Source organism: Furipterus horrens, unplaced genomic scaffold (assembly GCF_987537825.1).
Source record: "Furipterus horrens unplaced genomic scaffold, mFurHor1.1.pri manual_scaffold_12, whole genome shotgun sequence".
NCBI lineage: Eukaryota > Metazoa > Chordata > Mammalia > Chiroptera > Furipteridae > Furipterus > Furipterus horrens.
The window spans coordinates 78,047,324-78,066,434 of NW_028327182.1; the positions used below are offsets into that span (position 1 = coordinate 78,047,324).

A 19,111-nucleotide genomic window follows, 5' to 3' on the forward strand; every position below is an offset into this window, starting at 1 on the left:
GAAGAAACCAGCCAAAGGGAATCATATCATTCACTGCTCATCACCATAGGGCCCTAGGGGAAAAGCTCAAAGTCCTGTCTCTTCAGGAGGACGTTAGAAAGGCCCAAGTCCCATTTATATTACCTCTATAATTTTCAGGGTCAACAACAGAGGGTGGCCAATGACACAAATTCTCAACAATCATTTGGGTTTGGAGCATTAACTTGAGCCATTTCCTGAAGTTACCTGTACTGCTGTTCCAGAGTACAGAAGAATATTTACTGGGTGGGTGGAAATGCGGGGGTGGGCAGCGAGGTGGGGCAGTTAGGCAAAATGACTTTGCTCCAGAGCAGCAAAGATTACTCAGCAGGGGTTTGCATGAAGTTGGTAACCACAGGGAATTTTCTGTTAAAGTGAATGACAAATGGGAATTCCTCTGACTTGGGTGATTATAGGCATCTGTGACCTAATTTTAACCTGGGAAAGGCATTCATGGGTTGGTTGGTGCCCCTGACCAGGGTTCAATACTGAACTCAATTCCTGCTTGAAGTGAGCCTCCTTTGTCAGACACTAAATACAGATGGTTTCCATCAACACACATGAGCCTCGGCAGGCTCTCACCAGGTCACAAGGAGAGCATGGCTGTGCTGTAACCTGGGGAATATCAAAATGAAAATCGGGGTGAGTGCATAGTTAGTCTTCCCAGACAAGACCCCCAGGCTGCAAGCCCCTGCTGCTCGTTCCTCGGTTCAGTGTGCCTGCGTCACCTCCACGGGGGCTTTCAGGTCTGCTGCGGACTTGTCCAGGGCAGGTTTCTTTGAGTAATCTCGCTCTCCAAAAATGGTGCTTCCTATGCGAACATTCGTAGATCCGACTTCAATCTGTGGGAAAGAAGAGTAAGTGTTGAGGGCTGAGTCTGAACGAACGAACTGCAGCCAGTGCTGAAGCTCTGCCTCTCATCCTGGCTCTCGAGGGGCCTCAAAGAAGAAGGATGATAATGCAGCTGAGGAGGACGATGGAGCAGTGGTTCTCCTGGGGGGCACTACGGCCTCAGAGGGGTGTCTGAGACATAAGTCAGGACTTCTTTGGCGTTCCCAGGTGTATCCGATGTCCCGGCACGTGTGGGACACAGCAGCGCACACACCTCTCTAATGCTCCCTGGTCAGGTAGATGCAACAAACCTTACCATAGTCTCAGCACAGAATCTAATTCCATTTTACTTAAAAATACAAAGTATTTTTGCACTGTTTTAATATATGCAATTTTCCAGCAATGCAGAGGGAATTTTATACTCTGATTTCTGGAACTTCGTTACGTTATTTACTGTTCCAGAAAATCATGCATTTGAGTTGCCAATACAGCACACCTGTATCAAGTATGTTGTTATGGCCGTTGTATTCACGGTGAATCTACACATGAGATTAAGCATAAGACTTTATCGCAACTCACTGTCATATATCTATGTCCAAGCATTGACATAGCAAAACGCTTTTTAAAAAATTATAGTTTAATTTCTTCTTATTTTCTTTTAGATTCTACTTAGGGAATTATTATTAAGTTACAAATTATGCGTTAGGCTATAATTTCTATATATTTCATTTCAAAAAGAAGGGGGTGGGGAATATTAGAATAGCTGAGACCCACTGCTATTAGATACCCTGTTGCTACAATGAGGCATTTCAAAGGTTTCTCCAGCAAAAACTGAATCTTGCTGCGACCTTTGGGACCCTGCCATCAAATGGTACCCAGAAGGACACTTACTGCATGTTGGAAGTCCATGGACATGCCCATGCTCAGCTCAACCTGGTCAGTAGGAATGTTCAGCTTTTTGCACAGCTCTTCTCGGAGGGACAGTAACATCTGACAGAAAGACAAGTTGTGACACCTATTTTATTCCTTCCTCTCTAAGGATGCCTGAAAGTGGCTGAATCTGAACATCTCTGACAAAAATTATTTATTTCTCATGGTTTTAAGGCCTGAGAAAATTGCCAGTAGATACTGATATATATATATATATATTTTAGCAAATTCTCCTACTTTCAAGAAAACTATCAGCCCCTGGAGAAGAAGAAGGAACTCATTTTCCTCTAAAGACTGTGTTTTAGCCAGGTTCAAACTGAGCTGAGAAATGTCTGTGGGTTTTAGGGACCTGTTCTCTTTTCCTAATGACAAGAGTTCAGAGGCAGGTCACGATACCTGACAGACAGCACCTGGGATGTCTTTGAAGTTTACTACCATAGCCAGCCCTGGAACAGCATTCTGCTAAGATGTTTCTTAAGCACATGAGCAATCCCATCCACGCCACCCCGTACCTGGAAGTCCGGATTTGGTCCTTGACTAAGATCATGCCCAAAGCTTCCTATGGTCATCAGCCCCATGAATTCCAGGCTGGGGCACTTGGCATTTATGTGTTCCACCATAGCTATTGTCTCTGAAGGCAGAAGGCCATGTTTACCTTTACATATACACAGACACACACAAATAAAATAAAATAGAATTAAATTAAAAATTTGAAGACTCTTATACCCAAGCGTTTTAATTAGCCAGAGGTAGGGTCCATTTTCATCCCTCCCTTATAATAGAGGAGGTGGCCCTCCAACAAAAGGGCCTGTGGAAAGAATTTGTTCTCAAGTCCAAAAGAGTAACTTTGTATTTGAGGTCTTCAGTAGCTCCCCTTCTGGTCAGGTTCTAAATTTCTCAAGAGAAGGGTTATAAATTGAACCCTTCTGAGTCTGTCTCAGTATCTGAGCTGAGAACAGCTAGAGTAGAGGGAAAAGAAAAAAACATTGCTTTTCCTGGGATACCAAGAAGATCCATATTGCCAAATGCCAGATTAATCTCAGAGGTTTTTCCCCACCCTCCAACTTGGTATTTCTATAGCTTTAACAACTTATTAGTAAAATTGTAAAAAACGTAAAATAAAGTATATATTACACTTTATAGTTTTGACTGTATATTTACTAAATTTAACTGAACTTGCTAATTAACAAGTAGAGGATTCTGCAACAAGTGACTATTTGTTATATAGTTATAAGGGTTATTGATACGGTACCTCATTTAACAAATGTAGATGCTCAGAACACCCATTTCAATATTTAATTAGGGAAAATTATACCTAACTTTCAAGAAATGATGTAACAGACTTGATCTGGAGTCTGTTTCAGACTTACAAAAATTGTTAAAATGTACTCAACACTTACTTATGTGCCAGGCATATGTGGCAAATCCTAAGTGCTTTGCTTATAAAACAATAACTCTGTTAAGTAAGTATTCTTATTCTCTCTATTCTAAACATGAAACACAGGGAAGTTCAGTACCTTTTCCAATGTCACACAAATAGAAACTGTGAAACTACATTTGAACCCAGGTAGCCTGACTCCAGGGCCTATTTGGAAAACAGATGCTTATACTGAGATCATGCTAAGATTTGGTGGATACTGGTGCTCTGGTGGTTGGAAGCAAGTGATTGATCTGTAAACAATTGCTAATAAGTAAGATGTACAGGGTTCTATGCCAATAGCATTACCTGCATTAGCACATTCAATCCTCACAACAATGACATTAAGTTATCATTGCCTGACAAGGAGACTGAGGTGTTGGTGGGTTAGGTAATTTATAAAATATTACAAACTGCAAAGTGGTGGAGCTCAAACCCAAGATGTGTCTGATTTCAAAACCCATGCTTAGTTCACTATGTTACACTGTTAACCCAAGCCTTGCAATGACCTTCACTGCCTGGTGCTCAAAGTGATGTTCCTTCTATTTTCTCCCAATATAACACTGAATAACTTATGTTTTAGGATCCAAAAAGAGTAACTTCTCACGTAATTTCACAACGTCTTCCAGGAGTGACGGTGACTTCTGGGAATTTTCATGAGATCAAAATCACAATCCCCTTCTTGAAGCTCCCTGTCTGTCTCCTCAAAAATTAAGAAATAACAAATCATGATGTATTAAAGAATACAATGTGGGCTGGTGTGGATGTCATTGTGCCATCTAGATCCTACATAACACAGCTTACTTAGAGGTCTGTGATTTCTTTCTATAACCTTAGCTTTCAAATAAATGAGGCCTGCCATTTTTCCTGGGCTTCTACCATTCTAGTGGGAGGAAAAATCTGCAATACAGTTCTGGTCACTTACTCTCTTCTCCACTGGTGTTAATCTGGACCATAACTTTTAACCTTTCGGGAGAACCTTTTTTCTGCCACGAACTGTTCACTTTGTCTGCCAGCTTCACAGAATCCAGTGTTTCCAGCATGAAGAGATTAGGGACAGCTGAAATGAGAAAGAAGCAAGGTAATTCTTCATGTATCTTCCTGCAGCGAGCAACAGCTTTTGGTGGATGGAAAAATAAGTTCCCAGGAAAAGAAAAAGACAGGTAAGTCTCAGTTCTGCTAAGAAGACTTACATGCAAGTTTTACTAGATATAAGTTCAAGTGTGAGACCATCGCTGTCTAATCAGCAAAAACAAGTAAGGTTTGGGGAATGCTCACATACCACGAGCTTGCACCATTTGTATCCGTATGCTCCAAGGGGCTTGTAATTGTAGAGATCAATCTCACTTCAAACTGAGAGCAACTGATCAAGTGGAAGCCAAAGTGCTTCTCTGGCATGATATCACCATGTTCTTAAACTTTCGGGAATGGGGGTGTTAGAAATGATACCATCAAGACAGTGAAAAGACAACCCATGGAGTGGGACAAAATATTTACTAATCATTTATCTGATAGGTCTGGTATCCAGAATATATAAAGAACTTTTACTACTCAATAAAAAGATAAATAATCCAGTTAAAAAATGAGCAAAGGATTTGAACAGACATTTCTCCAAAAAAGATATATAAATGGCCAATAAGCACAATGAAAAGGTACTTAACTTCATTAGTCGCTAAGGAAATGCAAACAAAAACCACCATGATATATGATTTCACATATTTTTTTTTGACTCGATTTTATCTCCTTTGTTGACTTATTACTATAACTCTTTATTGTGTTATTTTATTGGTTGCTTTAGAGTTTAACATCACAGTCTACTTTTAAGTGTTATACCACTTCATATAAAGTTTAAGAACCTTTTAATAATGTACTGTTTCTTCCTTTCCATTCTTCATGCTATTGTTATAATGTATGTTGCTTTTACATGTTATAAGCCCCACAATACATTGTTATTTTTGCTTGCATAACACATTATAATAAAAAGAGAAAAATAAAACCAATATTTGAGAAGACTGATAAACCTGTAGCTATAGAGACTAGAAAAAAAAGAGAAGACAGAAATTACTAATATTAGGAGCGAGAGTTGACATCACTACGGACTCTACAGATATTAAAAGGATAATAAAGGAAATTACAAACAACCTTATGCCCATAAATTCATTAATTTAGATAAAATGGACAGATTCCTTGAAAGACACATAGTACCAAAGCTCATCCAAGAAGAAACAGATTATGTGAACAGTCCTATAACTATTAGTGAAATGGAAACTATAGTTAAAAACCTTCCCACGAAGTAATTCCAGTCTTCACTGGTAAATTCCATCAAATGATTAAGGAAGAGATAATAGTAATTCCATACAAACTCTTCCCGAAGACTTAAGGAGGGAATATTTCCCAATTCATTCTATGAGACCAGCATTACCCTGATAGGAAACCCAAATAGAGACATTTCAAGAGAGGAAAGCTAGAGACCAATGTCCCTGTGAATATAGATGTAAATATTCTAAATACTATCTAACAAGTCAAATGAAGCATTATATTAAAAGGATAATACTTCATGACCAAATGAAGTTTATCCACAGGAATGCAGGGTTGATTTAACATTTGAAAGTCAATAAATGTAATTCAACATGTTAACAAACTGAAAAAGAAAAATCGTATGCTCATATTTAGAGTTTTAACTTACCCATCAATTTGTTGACATTTTGTTTCTGTAGGTGGCCAATGAAGTGCCATTTAATCTCAGGACATGAAGACAGAATCTGAAGAGAAAAGGTAACTATGTTTGACTTAGATTTTTTCTTTTATCCTCACCTAAGGACATTTTTCATTGCTTTTAGAGAGAGGTGAGGGACAGGGGGTGGAGAGAGAGAGATTGAGAGAGGGAGAGAGAGAGAGGGGGAGAGAGAGAGAAACATCAATGTGAGAGAGAAACATCGATTGGTTGCCTTCTCGTATGTGTCCCAACCAGGGATTGAACCCACAACCTGGGTACATGCCCTGAGCAGGAACTGCACCCATGACCTTTTGGTCTACAGGACGACACTCAACCAACTGAGCCACATCAGCCAGGGCTTGGCTTAGACTTTATGGAGGCCTAGCTGGCTCAAGTACTTTGTACACTCCCTTCTGACCTTTCACATCCGTGCAATAAAGCACTTCCACCATCTTCAGCCAGGCTTTTAAGGATACTTAGAAAAACATCTAAGGCTTCTGGTCTGTTTCTCTTCTTTGTTTCTACGAACTCTCTCCATTTTTCAGATAGCATGCATTAAGAATGAACTGTTTAGCCCTCGATGGTGTGGCTCAGTGGATTGAGTGCTAGTCTGCGAGCTAAGGGGTTGCTGATTTGATTCCCAGTCAGGGTGCATGCCTGGATTGTGGGCCAGGTTCCCAGTTGGAGGCACATGAGAGGCGACTACACATTGATATTTCTCTTCCTCTCTTTCTCCCTCCCTTCCCATCTCTCTAGAAAAAAAAAAAAAAAAAAAAGGAATGAACTGTTTAAAGCTTTCAAATCTCAAAAGGATCGAAGATTAGAAGAAGAGCTTAAATATCACCATTTTCAAAAAATCACAAAGGAGAAAACTATAATCTTAATAAAGAAAGAAAAATCTAACAGAAATATTGGGGGCTTGGGGTAACTGTAGACATTTCTACCGCCAGTCCTACCTCCTGCTCTAAAACTCAACCATGAACATGGGTCTAATTTTCAACTGAAATGTTGAGATTCAGATACAAACTCAAGAACTCAGTTATCTACTTACTTTTGGATTTGATGCTTTCTCCAGCAGTTCTTGAACCTAAAGGGTTTTAAAAAAAGACAAGTCAGAAGTTTGGCAAATGCGCCTCTTCTAAAGGCAGTTTGGAAAAGGGCTCTTACATAGTTCTCTCCGAAAGTGCGCTGGCCATGACTGTAGGCCTCAATCACCATGTCTGCAGGTTTGGTTTTGCTGACTGCTACTAGCCGGGGCTGGATATCTGGGAGATCCTGCCAAGAGAGAAAGAGCCAGATGAGTGAATGTTTGGAAATATTATCCTGATAAATCCTGTATGATAGATCTTGTACAATAGGTCAGTAAAGATCTTAACTTGGTATTTGGTAAGCTCCATTTTTCCAATACTGCAGAGAGGGCAGTGTCAAATAATGTTGATCAAATGTCTTTCAAATGCACTGCATTTAAATATAATATATTAGCTACTTTCATATCTAGCAAAAGATATTTCTCAGGAGAGCTCAGCAGGTAAGTAAAACAGTATGTTCCCTTAAAATGCAGCCTTCGACCAACTGCATCGGCATCACCTGGGCCCTACTCCAGACTTACTAAATCTGAATCTCTGGGGCTGGACTCTTGAGACTCTCCTTTTAAACAAACTCTTCATATGATTCGCTTGCACACCAAGGCTGGAGGTTTAAGAATCACTTCATTATGGGAAGGCATCACTCTGACTAGAAGGAAGGCCACTTCTGGTTTCTGAAACCCCAAGGTTAACAGTTTTGGAAACTCATTCTGGTCTTGGTGTGATTATTAATGTTGACCCCATTCACTTTCAAAAGAGGCCTGCTTATATAATTATCTATTGATAACAATAGATATTATGTAGTGTATTGTTCAATCTAATGAAGAACTAGTGGCAGACCTGAGGCAAGGACTGAGAAAACCTCTGGACTCAGGATTTGATCTCTCCGACTCCCCTCTCATGGCCATTACATAAAGAGTAAGCCTTTCCCAAATTCTACAGCAACAAAATCCAACACAGAGGCAATAAGAGATTCACCTCTCCTTACATAGTTCAGTTTTCATGTACCCCACCACGCTTTTGCAATTTTTACAGAATCACAGCATTCTCAAAGGGCCTACAGTCAGGTGAATTACAAAGAATTTCCTCTTCTGAGGGTTATATTAACAGCCTTTTATAACATCATGTCAAAACTCCTGGGACTATGTTGATGAATTGATGGTTTCCAGACAGAAATGTGGAACAGGCTGGTTTGCTGGGACAACCTCCAAGTGTGATGTTTATTAGGGAAATCCCTAGTTTATCTTGGAGAATCACTGAGATCATAGAACATTAACTCCAGGAGTGAACTTAGAGCAATCAGAGTTCATTCCCTTGTCTATGCAGATGAGGAAACTAGGGCCAAAGCAGTTAAGTAACTTGTTCAAGGTAGTATCTAACTAGTAGCAAAGGAAAGGCTATACTAATACAGGTATCTGTCTGCAGGTCAGCATTCTGTGTGTGTGTTTTATTTTTATTTTTCAATTATGGTTTACTTTCAATATTATTTTGTATTGGTTTAAGGTGTACAGCACAGTGGTTAGACAATCATATACTTTACAAAGTGTTCCCCTCCCCCGATATTTCCAGTACCCACCTGGCACCATACACAGTTATCAAAATACTATTGATTATATTCCCTGTGCTGTACTTTACATCCCCATGACTATTTTGTAACTGCCAATGAGTACTTCTTAATCCCTTCACCTCTTTCACACATTCCTTCCCCCAACAGCCCTCCTCTCTGGCAACTGCCAGTCCACTCTGTGTCTGTGAGTTCCAGGCCAGCATTCTGAGTTCTGACACCACAGATACAGAGGAGAAACCTTTGACCTCTCTGTTGAGGTATGTCTCCCTCCACACCATCCAGCTTAAACCTGCACCGAGGGGAGCAGATATTGACGGATGCTTGGTCTACTGAGATTCCAGGAGCAGGCAACATATATATATATATATAAGGAGAAAAAGTCTCCCCTTAAGGGGATTAGATGTCAGCTTCCATCTGCCGCAACTGCGCAAGTGCAGCTCGGTGCCTCCGAGGTCCGGCCAATCAATCCTATCTGCTTCGCCAACATGTGGAACTGACATTTACTGAGCATCCACTAGATGTAAGACACTGCCGCACACGTGATCCCAGGCTGATCTGGCCTTCTTTGGGGGCTCTTGTAGGATATGTCTTCTCTTGCAGCCGCTGGGGCACAGGCCTGGCCCTTCTCCCGTTCGCTAAGGCTTTTGACTCCTACAGGAAGCGGACCGGGCAAAGGCTGTGATGGTTATTTTTCCAGAGTAGCGGATACATTGTTCCAACTAAGTCAACCTCCAGGAAACCTAACAGACTTATCTGAGGTCACCGAGGAAGGCCTTCGCTAGCTTTTTGGGTCTCTGAGATCCGTGCCAAAGCCAAGGTGCCTGACGGGTCCCGCCCCTCCGGGATAGCCCCCTGCGTCACCGTGACGACCCATTCCCACGCAGGTGTCCCCCTCCTCACAGCGGCCGCCTACAGTCCCCACGCGGTTCCCTTCCTCACCCGCGGCCGCCGCGCCACCGCCTGCTGCAAGCGCTCGTTCACTGCCCGCAGAGCAAATGCGACTCCCAGCTCCGCCGACATGCTGCCAGCTCTCCGCATCCCCTAGGGACCAAATTCGAGATCCAGACTCCAACACCGCAAGGCTGAGACCACCTTCCGGTCCCGCCCAACTTACATCTCCGTGTGGCCCAATCAGCGCTCACCACCGAAATGTCTCATCCAATCGACACCGGGAAGTGAGGAGGCAGGGCAGGGGGCGGTGTAGCGGAGGTCCGCCCTTTGGCGGAAGCCATATTGGGAAGGTCGCAGTGGGTAACCAGGCGGGGGCGTTGGGCGCAGGGATTTTTCTGAAGCAAAAAAGGCGGCTTGTTCCCTCGGTCCTAGTCCCTTTCAAAATGCCTTATTTTCCAGTCCCTGGCGTTCAAAGAGCTGTGAACCAAGATTTGTGTGTGCAGGGATCAGGATTAAAAGCTCCTAGAGCGGAGGACATCACTTTCAGAATCTCAGATGGAACCGCAAAAAGGTATAGACCAGTGCTGTCCCAGAGAACTAGGTGATCCACATATCTAATTTAAAAATTTCGAATAGGCACATAAAAAGTAAAAACGTAACGATAACATCTTAGTTAACCCAATATATCCAAAATAATCCCTTATTATTGTAGTTTCCAAAATCCTAGAGCATGTTTCAGTTAGAGCTGTCCATATTTCACATGGTCAGAAGCCACCTGTGGCTAGTGCTCCCTTGTCGGAGCGCACAGGTAGTCTAGCAGGAGCTCAGCACACATTCAGTCTAATTCTTGATTCTCCTGTGTGCCCAGCTCTGGGCAATATGAGGGTCATAAGTGGGATGAGGAGCCACACAATACAGAGACTTAACAGGTAAAATACTAATTTTGTCAGACCGTGAAATAGGTGCTGTGGGTAAGTAGAAAGATCCATTTTGTTAAGGAAAGCACTTTCGGCTGTACTGTTGATTCGCGAACATTAATTCAGCTTAATGAAGTGGGATGATAGTATGTTGAAGAAAGGGCTCAAGTTTGTTCTCCAGGTTGTCTAGAGGTGACTGAATAACAAAAGCAACATTCTTACTTTCTTCTCTCATCATCCTCCTAGACCCAAGGGACTGAGATGAACTTGGACGTGTTCTGTCCTGGGAAAATCACCTAGGATCCCTGCAATTAAGTACGTCCTTTTAGGAAGTTTCCATTTACCAGGTACACATAACTAGGGTTGTGAAAGAAATTAGGAGTAATTGTATTCAAATGTCTCTGGGATGAATTCCTGCTCCTGTCAAAGAGATAATTAAAAAATGACTAGAATAGCCCTGCATGGTGTGAATATAATAGATGTTTGCTATGGATAGAGTTGGAAGGTGCTAGCTAGCAGTCAGTGGTGGGCGGGGCAAGGATTACAATGATGGGGGATCATGGCGAAGGGATGCTTAGAGCAAGGATTAGGTGAGCATGAAACACTTAACGTGATAGGCTATTTGGAAAGCACTGAAAAAACCATAGGTCAGGTCAGGTCTCTTCTTTGAATTACAAGGTCAACACTCCTAACCCCACCCACATGGCATAAATGTATGTAGCTCCCAAAAAGGCATCAGAAGAGTGATTTAAAGTTTAAGCCAATAAGGGTAGTGGGGGCAAGACTGGGGAGAGGTGGCATAGGAGTGACAAATTGGATCTTGGTTTCATCACTGAACTGTGATCTTGGATAAATTACTGAACTTCTCAGTTTTGCATTCATAAAATAGAGTCAACATCTCCTTCGGAGCTGCATTAAGGATCAATCAAGATGACATGTAACACGCTTAGAAGACTGCTCCCCTAAACAGGTGCAAGTGTTTAATGAATGTGAGTCCCCTAACCCCTGCTTATCCATTCAGTCAACATTTATTGAGGCATTTCTCTGTAAAGGTACCTTTGGGGAGACCAAGATGAATAGGACAGGCTTTACTGTGAGTTCATTTCTAAGATGCTTTTTATCTCTAACATTTTATGACCTTATGAAAATGGAAGGACAAAAAGATCATGGTGACTGCAGTTCCATTATCATTTCACATTTTCCAATTACTTTACTTCTTAGTTGTGCTTTTGAATCAACTTTATTCCACCTCTTTCTCCCTTTTTACTTTCTTCTCTTCCCCTTCCTGGAATGTCAACCATCGTTCTTATTTATTTATGAGAGAGGGGAAGGGAGGGAGAAAGAGATGGAGAGAAATATCGATGCAAGAGAGACCATACCTACAACCCAGGCATGTATGTGCCTGGCAACCTTTCTGTTTGTGGACAACACTGAACCAACTGAGCCACACCTCCTGGGGCTCAACCATCTAATTTACCTTTCATCCTTTTCTGCTACTTAGTCCTTAAAAAATGCAAGTCCCAAATCACTTTATCACTAGTTAACTGTCTTTAAATTCCTCTAAGAGTTTGAAAGGACAAAGGGGAAAGGAGAAAGATTAAAAAACCAAATACCCAGCGGAACAGATTTCATAAACAATCTAAAACCTAGTGTACTTATTCACCATAAATGCCATGAAGCTTTTAAAACATTTACCCCTGTAGTCTAGGCCTTGAATTATGAGAAAAACATTTATGGATTTTAGAAGTTTCCTTATGAGCTTACTGTGAGTCTTCTGGGGGATTAAAAAAAAATAATAGAAAATTACTGTTGCCTGGTTATTTGGCTCTGAAGAGAAATGGAGAAATAATGCTCATGTCCCAGTTTAAATGAATTCACGTAGAGTAGGCATGACAGCAATCCCTCAGCAAATATGCTGTCACATCTGGCTTTTGAAATGTCAATATAGATTCTAGAATCCTAGACTTGGAGAGGACCTTTAGAGAGCATTTGATCTTTCATAGAGAAAGAATGACATTTAAACCATAGAATCTCCCCAATTTCTGAAGACCATCAGAGAAAAACACTTTATCCATGCTTATCCCTGGATTTATTTTCTATTTGCAGAAAGCTAGTTCTCCCCATTTTGAATTTTGGCCAGTCTTATAAAATCTTTAAAAACATATTGTATTCTGCAAGCTAATTTCTTCCTCTTTGGTCTCTGAAGAGTCAGAAAATACCTTGCCAACCATTATGCAACTTTTATAAAGGTAATTTTGGTAAATATCCCTTCTGCCTCTCCTGGGATCAACCCATGAGCTTTACTTTTCAACTACATTTTTCTGTTGGTTTTAACATTTTTCCTCTAGCCTTTGGAAGTCTTTTTCGAATTAGGACCTGGAACACAGCAATTCTGACTCTCAGCAGGGGCAAACCAGGTTATCTTCTACATTTTATATTTCTGTAGAGGTATTTAATTCTTACTGTGTTTGCTGCATCTCAGTGTCATTCCCTTCTTCCTCTGTGGGCTGTCCTATTTGCAGTCTTACTCTGTGTTATCACTTGGTGGTACTCACTTAATAATTATGTGCTTTCTAGCCTATTTTTCCAGATGATTGAAAATAAGCTTTTTTGAACACTTATACAGGCTAGACACAGTGCTAAACTCTTATTTGCATTACTTCATTTAATTCATTCAGCCCATTTTATAGGTGAAGAAAACTGAGGCTCAGATAGGTTAAAGAATTTATTCAAGACCTTATACCTCAGAAGTGGTAGAGTCGGGATTTGAATCTTGGCAGTCTTACACCAGTGTCTACATCCTTATTTGTCTAATTATAAGTTCATATTATTTGGGTAGTAGGATCTCAAACCAATAAAGTTTGGGAGGACTCTTAAAAACTTGAGGGAGGGGAATAATGGTGGAAAGAAGGGGAAAGGGATCAGTCAAAAAACTGATGTATGAATGACCCTGCACATAGACAACTGTGTGGAGACTGACTGTGGGAGAGGGGGGTGGGCTGGGCAGAGGAGGGCAAAGGGGAAAAAATTGGGACAACTTTAATATAATAAAAATAATAAAAAAAGGTTAAAAACAAAACAAAATCCGAGGAAGTCTGGGCTAGGGTTACTAGACTTAGCAAATAAAAAGATGGGATACTCAGTTAAATGTGAATTTTATGTAAACAACGAATAACTTATTAGTATGTCTTATGCAATATTTGGGAGACACTTAATGCTAAAAATTATTTGTTCTTTATATGAAATTCATATTTTACTGGGCATTCTGTATTTGGCAACCCTAAGCAGGGCATCTTTTTAGAGTAAAGACTGGGACTTTTTCACTGAATTGATATCACAATCAATTTTGGGTCAGTTGAAAGTATCTCTGTGCTTTGGAGCAGGACTGCAGTGGTGTATGGATTCTTTAAAATTATAACTCTCTATAGCACCTACCAAGAACTATGCCATGTTTACAAATTAATTTTTATTATTTCTACATTGATAATAGGGATATATATTCATCTGAATATATTTTTAGGGCAATCTTGTGCTTAACTGAATCGGCAGGGATATTTTATCTCTTAAATCACCCATTCTAATATTAGCTATTGCTGAATTTCACTTTGATAAAAATGTAAATACAAAGATTCATTTAGCAAGACTGAAAATAAAACTAAGACATGAGTTCACACCTGTGGTGTTATCCAAAACAACTCCACTAGCTATTAACTCAAGGCAATTAATCCAGCATATTATTCATTTATAAAGTAATTAATATAACAAGAATCAGTTTTCAGTTACAAAGGGGATCATTGAACCCTCAGGGCTCTTTGAAACTAGAATTAGTTTGATTGACCGCCTGTTTACATAAAACTAGAAATAAAAAGGAATAGAAATACAAATAGAAAATGATTGACTATTACCACTTTTATAAGAAAACAACAGAAACAGTGGCTAGACCCCTACTGCATAGAACTAAAGGAGTAGTGGTTAAGTTTATAGACACAGAGTAGCCACTAGCCAAGATACAGACTGTCCCTCACTTATGATTCTTTGACTTTCTGATGGTCATAATGTCAAATTTTATTATTAAATAGCTTTTTGTTAGATGATTTTGCTCAACTGTAGGCTAATGTAAGTGTTCTGAGCATGTTAAGGTAGGCTATGCTAAGCTATAATGATCAGTAGTTTTGATGTATTAAATATATTTTCAACTTACTATTTAACAATTTAAAAAAATCCTCGTCTGAGGATACATTTATTAATTTTAGAGAAAGGGAGAGAGAGAGAGAGAACATTAATCAGTTGCCTCCTACATGTGTCCCGACCAGGGACCGAACCCTCAACTTAGGTATATGCCCTGATGGGGAATTGAACCTGCAACCTTTCAGTGCATGGGAAGATGCCCCAACCAACTGAGCCACACTGGCCAGGGCAACTTAATGGTATTTTCAACTTATGATGGGTTTATTGGGACGAAACCCCATCATAAGTTGAGGAGCATCTGTACATTTTATCCTCAAACTGAAATAAGTTAATAAATATGATGATCTTATTTTCACTATTTATTCTCTACAAATGATAAACTTACCAGTTTTGAAAGACAGACCCATAGAAACTGTAACCAAGCATTTATAAAACATCTTTTTTTTGGATCAATATACAGTAAGTCCTCACCATTGTTGATAGGTTCTGTGACTTTTAAGTCAAACGATGTATAATCAGACCAATTTTATGACAGGCTGATTGATATAAACAAGAGTTAAGTCCCTGTGGTATCTTATCAATGTTATAACAAAACTATGTTGAATGAAACGATGTTATCTGAGGACCTGTTTATTGCTAAAATGCTTTCATTGATTTTTTTTCTCCCTCAACTTAATATGATTATAGATCCCTCCAAATTTATTTTATTTCAGTCACATAAAAATTATTAATAACTTTGGCTTCCTTGCAAACATTCTGTCCTTATATAAAAATGTGATCAAAAACATACTGAATATAAATCACTTCTCAAAGTTTAATGAGTGAGAAACATTCAACCAAGGTGACTTTTCCTTGGAAAATTCTACAAAAACTGAATTTTATAAACAGTTACTTATTTTGATAGAAGTTCCATTTATAAATAGCAGCCATGACTTTACTGCCTACAAAATTGCAGGCTGTCACATTTTGTGTTTAGAATTCAAATGTTAAGATTGGATTTTCTAGTAAGTACTAAAGAAAGTCACACAGACAGATTGGTTAGTTGTCCCAGGCTAAGGAAAACAGCTGATTTCCATGATCTTACTATTCAGGCAGGTAGACACCACTGGATTTAAACTAGTGGGTACTACAAAATTTATATTTTTTGTTTAAAGATGAAGCAATGTTAGCATTGAGGGGGGCAGAGGCTGCAGGACTTTACTGAGGCTCTTCTGTGGTCAAAGAGTATCTAGTGCAAGGGACAAGCTATCCAAGGTTGTTAGGAGACTTTCAACATAAGAACCCGAGCAAACGTGCTATTCCAAGAGACTGAGATATCCTTGTTACTTACTCAATCGTAGTGTCGTGTTCACTAAGGTCTAGGCAGCAAGCCTCAGAGTAGAGGGAGCAGACAAATATGTAAATCAGGGATGGTGGATGTGACATGTTGCTCCTAACAAGTGGTTAATGGCACTGGAGTGGGAGGAGGGCGAGTGTTGGTCTTGGGAGACTGACTACCTTCCGTGAGGACTTCGGAGCATATTCAAATCCACCACTCCCAGGAACACCTGGCTGCCTGCGCAAAATGTGGTCAGGACCAGTGCTTTGAGATTCTAGACCCAAGTTAGAAAAGAGAAGGGCAACATTTGAATTAAGAGGAATTAACATTTTGTTTCTTCCTGGGCAGGCAGAAAGCTCCCCAAACTTGCTACTTATGAGGAAGTTGGCCCAGCTGGGGCCATTTCATAAACTAGGAATCTGAGCATGGGACCAAAGAAGTGGTGGGGATCTGTCCCAGAAAGTAGCATTCAATTTTCACTGAGCAAAGGGGTGTAGAGTGGGTTTTTGGGTGGGGCAAGGAAGGAGAAGATAATAACTAGGCCAAATCCTAAGCCAGAGCTTGCCATGGAGAACACAAATGTGCTTACTCGCACCTTGACTCCAGGGAGCTGTCCTCTACTTAACAGTTTGGTACACAGCTAAAGGGCTATACAAGTTGTCCCCACTGCTGATTCCTATTCCAGGATATAAGAAAACCTTTCTTTCATGTTTGCTCTCCCCCTTCCCAAATCTCCCAGTGACTCAAACTTTCCCTGATCAGTAATGAGAAAACATCAGAACAGATTTTGATGCAGCCGCTTCAACCCAGGGACTTGGGCGTGAACTCGGACTTGCACCCACACAGCTGTCTCTGGGGACTGAGTATTCAGTCTGACGCCTGTGTGGCTGCCTGGAGCCCTGGACTTAAAAACAGATCTGTCACTACACCAGACAAACTCCCAGCACAAGTCATATACCTTAAGATTGGGAACGCTTTTGGACGGCCCTCCCTTCTCTTCCAGAGAACTTTCACTATAGAATCGCCACAACAATAAAAAGACACGACCTCAAGGAACAGAGTTTGCCAAGCAGGTACCTTAATGGCTAACAGATATAATGATCCCACTTCAGCAGCTATTAAGACACTTGAGTTATTTGTTCCTGTCTTCTTGATGCTGACTGGAACCAACGAACAGATTGAGAGGGGGGAAAAAAACCCCCAAATCACAGAATAGGTGAAAGTTATAAAAAGAATTGTGTTGATGACCAAACTCTGGCTCTGGCAATGCAGTCAGAAACCACCACTTTAAACCCTAGGGCAACGAGGGTAGTGTGTATAGAAAAGCTTGCAAAATCTAGCACCCGTTCTTTCTTACGAGGGTTCAAGAAGTGCACCTCTAAGATAACTCATGCCTGCCCTGACAAAAACCCCAGGAAAGCCAAACGTGCTGCAGCTGCTCCCCACAGCTCTCCTGGCAAACTTATAAACACACATTGGCTCGGCTGTGAGCTCAGCCACAGGCATCTCCCACCTCCAAGGCAGGGGCGAGGAATGTGGACAGCGTTTTTCCCAAATAAGGGAAATTGAACCATCTACAGGCAACCCCCTCTACTTCTCCCACGCCTTAATGAGAGCATCCTTAATTAAGCCAGCTTCAAAGGACTTGAAATCATGCCTGGAGGTCAAAGGTCAAACCCACGGTTTACAAATCTTAACAGAAGTTACGTACCCTACTTACCTGAATAAAACCCCAAAATCGTCAATCCCTGCCCTCCCTTCCTAGGGGAATAGATTTAAGTCCATTTCTTCTTTTTTCACCACAGTACGTGGAAGACAGTCAAAGAAGGTGGTATGAGAGGGAGGAGCATCCTGGTTCATCATTAAAAAATAAAGATCTCTTTCTGTAAGTGTCATCTGAGGTTGTATAAAAATTCTGTTTCAATTCTCCTCAGTGTCTGCCTCCAAGGGCTCATCTTCTAAGCCAAAGCTCAGCTTGTCAGCTAGCCCCTCAAACTGCTTGCCCAGACTGCCTGCAGAGTCCACGAACATGTTAGGGATGTCTTTGCCAAAGTAAATCTTGCTATTGGAAGCAATGGCCTTGTACTTCATCAGCTGCAGATATTCAGGGGTCAGCTTCAGCTGTAAAAAAAGTAGAAAGTAAAGACTTAGGTGGAGCCAGATTAGAGAAAACTATGGGTGGCACCCTTCACTTGTCATAAGGAGAGGGTCTCCGTCAAAGACATATGCTCTCTCTGCTTTTCCTGGTCTCACTGTTATATTAGTAATGGGGTCGTCGTCGGCAGCCGTCCGTCTCGAGAGACGATGGTGTAGCTTCTTAAGAGTGATGGGGTAACCGCTTCTCTAAGAGACAGTACTCTCAGATCTTCAAGGCCAGAGCTGCAAGAGTTTTGGGAGTTTCCATGTTGAACACAAACATTACACTTCCATCAAAGCACTTCTAAGGAAAAGGGAAGTACCTGCCCCACACAGTGCAGGAATCACTTCTGGGCACGTGGTGGTCTTCCAACACCAGGAAATCTCCAATAATATCAGCCTAAACCCAAATATACACTCTTTAACAGGCAGTACTGAGCATTTACCTTATTTGCTTCGGCGATTTTCATAGCAGTGTAGCACTCAGCATCAGCCTTTGCCTTCTCCCGGGCCAGGAACGCAGCATCTGAGGGGCAGAATGCAGTGAACTGCAGTGCAGAGGCTACCAGAGACTGCGTCTGGGCCCTGCAACTCTCCCTGGCCTCGGGCAGACTGCTTTCCCCCTGTGCTTTGGTTTCCTATTCTGGGCGACGGGAACAAGTGCTTTGACAGCATCTCTATTGGGGAGACTAGTCATGAGGAAGTGTGTCGCTGTGCCCAACATCTTTTTTCTTTCTTTCTGAATATGAAAGTCTATTTCTTTTCCCTCGGAACGCCCTATCTCTTTGGAGGAAAAGGATCGACTTTCAGGCTAAATGCTACCAGAAGTACTATCACCTCTACAGACATGTTAAATCTATACTTGCACATAACTATCAGATATACTTAAGCTACCTTGCACAAGGTGTGTAAATAGAGAAGTGGTTTAGTTAAATCACCAACACCTTATTTGACGGCATTCTCGAGAAAAGCACTGTGGCCCAGAACCACTTCCTGTCCTGCACTCTTATTTCCTTTGTAGCTCCGTGACTGGGGAGGGCCCTGCCTCAACCTCCCGTTTCAGGGCTTCCCACCTCATCCCTCCTGTGCCACACAGC

At 41.1% G+C, this 19,111-nt stretch overlaps 2 protein-coding genes across 5 annotated transcripts in view; both read right to left on the reverse strand.

Moving 5' to 3' along the window:
• Positions 1-17,663, reverse strand: PLPBP (pyridoxal phosphate binding protein). Of its 2 annotated transcripts, none has more exons than XM_090258871.1 (8): positions 17,599-17,663; positions 7,080-7,187; positions 6,964-6,999; positions 5,883-5,958; positions 4,122-4,256; positions 2,292-2,434; positions 1,741-1,839; positions 1-860 (listed from the first exon to the last, which is right to left on the reverse strand). In XM_090258871.1, the coding sequence occupies exons 2-8, from the start codon at positions 7,128-7,130 to the stop codon at positions 729-731; spliced, it is 672 nt and encodes a 223-aa protein (XP_090114997.1). In that variant the 5' UTR covers positions 7,131-7,187; positions 17,599-17,663; the 3' UTR covers positions 1-728. The 2 variants fall into 2 exon arrangements, with proteins under 2 accessions (XP_090114997.1, XP_090114996.1); XM_090258870.1 differs by lacking the exon at positions 17,599-17,663 and adding an exon at positions 9,504-9,679.
• The window catches only part of ERLIN2 (ER lipid raft associated 2), a 17,670-nt gene continuing 12,656 nt past the window's right edge, over positions 14,098-19,111 (reverse strand). For all 3 annotated transcript variants that reach the window (XM_090258867.1, XM_090258869.1, XM_090258868.1), the window contains 2 exons: positions 18,461-18,540; positions 14,098-17,999 (listed from right to left, as the gene is read on the reverse strand). In XM_090258867.1, coding sequence (XP_090114993.1) covers positions 17,799-17,999; positions 18,461-18,540 — 281 coding nt within the window. In that variant the 3' untranslated portion in view covers positions 14,098-17,798. The remainder of the gene's footprint in view (positions 18,000-18,460; positions 18,541-19,111) is intronic.